The following is a 4956-nucleotide window of genomic DNA, read 5'->3' on the forward strand; positions in this document are numbered from 1 at the left end:
TCTACACCAAACATGAGTATATCATAGTGGCTAGATAACAAGAGCTTAACTCAAAAACAAAACAGTTCATCCATCAAAAATGTCCTTTTTCCATACACTTTCACAGTAATAATATCTTTATTGCTTTCCGATTAACATAAAATTTGAATAAATTCAAATATACCCATACCTGTAAACTGATGGGGAATGTACGAAGTGGAATTTTTCCTGAATGCACTGTTTAGTTATATGATTTCATTTCCTACCATCAAGCATCGGTGCAGTAAGCAACTAATACCATTTACCAAGGATAGAAAGTACACATTTGGCAACATTCGGAACTCATCGGACATTTTCCAATGAAAACAACTTCGGTCAAAAACCTAAATTTCCTATATATTCTATTGTCAATTGCACAATTCGCATGCAAGATAACACTGATTGATATCGCTTCACGACTCCCAAAAAACATGTATGGAGATACTAGTACATTAAATAGCATTACAAATAACAATAACACGATGTATGGAGAGATATTAACTAACATTAGAAAAAGAATACGTTTCTCCTTAGAACAATAAAATTGTCTGAATGTGACGACTGTGTATTCGGTAAAATGACAATATCTGGAGAACGGGGACAATCAATTCGTGGAAAATGTAAACAATTAAAAGTAGATCAAGTCATGTCCAGACAGTTTTTGAAAGCACAAACCTTTCAGCTTCAAAATCTATAAACATAGATGGTAGTCAATGGTTTGAGATGGTATAACCACGCTTTGATTCGCTGTCAGGTGTCAATTTAAACAATAAAGGTGTGTTACAATGAGAAGGTACTTCCGAAATGTTATTATTCGCCTTGCATGTGTTTGTAGATTACAATGCCAGAAATATTTACATTTTACTACACTGCAAACAAAATTGCGTAGTAATTTCAATAAGCAGTTAAACTTAACGGCTTAACTTGCGAATCTTAATTATTTATGCAATACAACACTCACTTTCAACTAAAACATACAAGAAAAACACTACAATCGATTATCACTATTATTTAAGAAATACGAACTACTTCTACTGATGTACCGGCATACATTTGAGGATGTTTTCGATGGAAAATGGCCGAGGAATTCTGAATGTGTTTGCGAACACTTTTACAGTGGACCGATCCCGGCTTATTATAACCAGTGCACGGATTCGTTGAGACAATATGGCTTTTTTGTTTGAAAAACTACAGGATAATTACGTTTTGTCAACCAATACACTGTTTCAAAACAGCAAGAAGTCAATTATAGAGCACAAATATAATTTCATTTACAACCGGAAAGTATAAAATAAATTTATGTTATCGTGTTCAACGATCAGTCTTCAGTTTAAATGTTATGAAACGTCCGTGTCCTGTTTTACGGCACTGCGTTTATCTTCTTTTGTGTTTGATTTAGTTTCCTTTTTCACATAAAGTATTATGTTATGATTTTTCGTTGAATGTTTATACTGTGCTTGCAAGAGTTCTGATACAATCCTGCACGAAAAATGTGACCATTTGATGTCGACTTTTGGCAACGAAATATTTTTTTATGTAAACTGAAATTGTAATATATACATTCTAAATATACAACTGGGCACTCCGAACGAAGTTCAACTTTTCAAAAATTGTTTTCATTTGGATCGCTTTATTTTAGCACTTATTATGTTTTCAAATTAACAGTAAAAAGTGAATTAATTAATAGTTCGTATTTTGTTTAATTTGTTGTATACCGTGACCCTTTTACATAGCCAGTATGATTTCAGAATCAAGGGTCAGATTTTCGCCAATAAGCCAATCCACGAAATCCACGAAAATAAATATCCCACGAATATTTATGATTTCACAGCATATGGAAGCACTTGCCAATTTCGCTAAACTGCTAAAATGAGTGTTTACGAGCATAAAAATGCACTCTTACTCCCAAATAAGCAGTACCACAATTAATACAATTGTTTTAATTTACCGGAAAAGATAAATCAATATAGAAAACAATGGTTCTGATGAAGGATACCGAGTTTAATTTGAAAGAAATGTGCAGAAAACACCTTATGACACGGTTGTTGATCACTGTAAATCTTTTGGGACCCTCCAGACTGGTCATTTAATATGTGTGTGTGTTCAAACACTGTATTTCTACCTTATAAAACGGTAGTTGATATTTTTTATCTGTTTAACATTGTATTTATTTCAAAATATCAAGTGATTGTGCAGGGATAAGACGGGAAGTAGACACAGAAGTACGTGGCGTATTGATAGAACGATTATATACGTTTTTTGGAATGCAATTTAATAAAACTAACAATACATACAACATGAAATAACAATTTATGTTTTCTGTCTCGTTGTCCATTGAGCAATGCGGTCGAAATTTATCCTCCTGAAATAACCAAATCAGAATATGTTTATGTATATATGTATTTGGAAAGTAATCCGAAAAGGTATTGCCTAGGAAACGTTGGTGTTAACCTTTCAAGTAAAATAAACACAAAGTGATAATTCTTATTTAAAAATGTGCAAACAAAATATTCATTCTCACCTAAATGACTTTAATATTTTCCATATTTTCCGCCATAGCCACCCTTGCCGCCAGAGCCACCACCATTGCCATAGCCTCCATAGCCTCCGTTGTTGCCATAGCCTCCATAGCCACCGTTGTTGCCCTTGCCGCCATAGCCACCGTTGTTGCCATAGCCTCCATAGCCTCCATTGTTGCCATAGCCTCCATTGTTGCTCTTGCCGCCATAGCCACCGTTGTTGCCATAGCCTCCATAGCCTCCATTGTTGCCATAGCCTCCATAGCCTCCATTGTTGCCATAGCCTCCGTTGTTGCCATATCCGCCATATCCTCCGTTGTTGCCATAGCCTCCATAACCGCCAGAGCTGCCCTTGCCGCCATATCCACCGTTGTTGCCATAGCCTCCATAACCACCCATGTTGCCATAGCCTCCATTGCCTCCGTTCTTGCCATAGCCTCCATTATTGCCATAGCCGCCGTTGTTGCCATAGCCTCCATAGCCTCCGTTGTTGCCCTTGCCGCCATAGCCACCGCCGTTGCCATAGCCACCATAGCCGCCATTGTTGCCCTTGCCGCCGTAGCCACCGCCGTTGCCATAACCTCCGTTGTTGCCATAACCGCCATAGCCGCCGTTGTTACCATAACCTCCATAGCCGCCATTGTTGCCCTTGCCGCCATAGCCACCGCCGTTGCCATAGCCGCCATTGTTGCCATAACTGCCATAGCCGCCGTTGTTGCCATAGCCTCCATAGCCGCCATTGTTGCCCTTGCCGCCATAGCCACCGCCATTGCCATAGCCTCCGTTGTTGCCATAACCGCCATAGCCGCCGTTGTTGCCATAACTGCTCATGCCGCCATATCCACTTCCATAGCCGCCTTTGCCATTGCCACCATTTCCTCGACCCCCTTTACCGCCTTTGCCATAGTAGGCATTGGTAAGTGCGAGGCACAGGAGCAGAACACAAGCAGACTTCAGCATGGTTGTACCTGTTAATGAGAATACAAAAGAACAATAAACATTTTCAAACTATCCGCGTTCACGATCTGCGCCTTTATTTTTGAAATAAGCTAATTCGTCTTTTAAGATTTTGAACACATTGTGTTTTTAACCAACATATTCTTGCGACTTTTAACATTTTGTCCGTAGTCACGAGTCTGGAGTGTCAGATTCAGACTCAGAAAACTGAAAGTTTAAACGTTTTAAAGTATCTATTATACCACGAACTTTGATGGTTAGACATGAAAACATTATTGTTATACATACTTACATGTCGGTTAGACATATCAACATTCTTGTCAGACATAACAACATGTCTATAATACGTAGTATGTCGTTTAGACAAAAGTGTACATGATGTCACATATACGAACGTTGTGACGTTCCATAATATGAGGATTTACTAATATCACCGATCGCCTCTTAAGGTAGAATTACCGTGCTTTATGCAAATTACTTTCCAATCAAACACAGTATCCTTCATAAGAATCAGTATTTTCGATATGTATGCATCCTTTTAGTTATCTAAATAAACAAATGTGTTGATTGTGGAACTGCAATTTTTGGAAAAAAAGTATGTTTTTAACAAAATACTACGGCACTAATTTTAAAAATGCTAACGTTTTAATAAAATATTTCTTAAAACATTAACGATTAACTCTTATCCCCAAATAAAATTTACCACAATTAATACAAACGCAGCAATACACCAAAAGGGTGAATACATGTCGAAAACAATGGTTCTTATGAAGGATACCGAGTACAATGCAGAAAACACGGAATTTCAACCTTATGAGACGATAGTGGATCACAGTAAATCTTTAAGTGCTCATTTATCGTTTAATACTTTTGCTTGTTCAGCTAATAAATACACGGTTACAATCATGTTATCAGTAAAAAGAATATTCCATAAATGCATCATCTAATAAGTAGGTAAAGGTTTTTCACTCAAAATTTATGTTTGATATACATGTGAATGTATTAATTTTGAATAAGATTGTCACTTTAAAAGAAAAAAACCACTTCATTATATGTTATTTACAACATAGCAGCAGTAGAAATCGTCATAATGATAAATTGGATCTAAACATTAAACGTTTAATGAAAATATTAATAGAAATGTAATTGTTACGAATTCTAAAAGGCATGTTTTTACGAACAAACGAATTGAAACCAAAAGACACTTGGCGGTAAAAATGCAAACCATTTATTTAAAGCAAATAAAACGTTGCAGATTTATTAAGCAAAAGCTGTTCCACGGTCGTATTATTCTAGCTTAAGGCACATTTGTTGGATTGTTTAGAGATTGGTTCAAGTATGATTTACGACATTATTTTTAATTTTCAAACCTGGACTATTTTATTTGAAGATGAGCTCACATTTGTAAGTGTAAGCAAGAAATGATGAAACAGTTGTCCTACTACTAGTATATATTGCTAGA

At 36.4% G+C, this 4956-nt stretch overlaps 1 protein-coding gene across 1 annotated transcript; it reads right to left on the reverse strand.

The window, feature by feature from the left end:
• Positions 1-2549: 2549 nt before the first annotated feature.
• On the reverse strand, positions 2550-3497 carry LOC128245895 (uncharacterized). The gene has a single exon (XM_052964114.1). It carries the CDS (start codon positions 3495-3497, stop codon positions 2550-2552), a length of 948 nt encoding a protein of 315 aa, XP_052820074.1.
• Between the last annotated feature and the right edge of the window lie 1459 nt (positions 3498-4956).

This window comes from Mya arenaria, chromosome 9, assembly GCF_026914265.1.
Source record: "Mya arenaria isolate MELC-2E11 chromosome 9, ASM2691426v1".
Lineage (NCBI taxonomy): Eukaryota > Metazoa > Mollusca > Bivalvia > Myida > Myidae > Mya > Mya arenaria.

Excerpts from the sequence above, each read along its gene's own strand:
- LOC128245895 (XM_052964114.1), bottom strand. The coding sequence starts at position 3,497 with ATGCTGAAGTCTGCTTGTGTTCTGCTCCTGTGCCTCGCACTTACCAAT.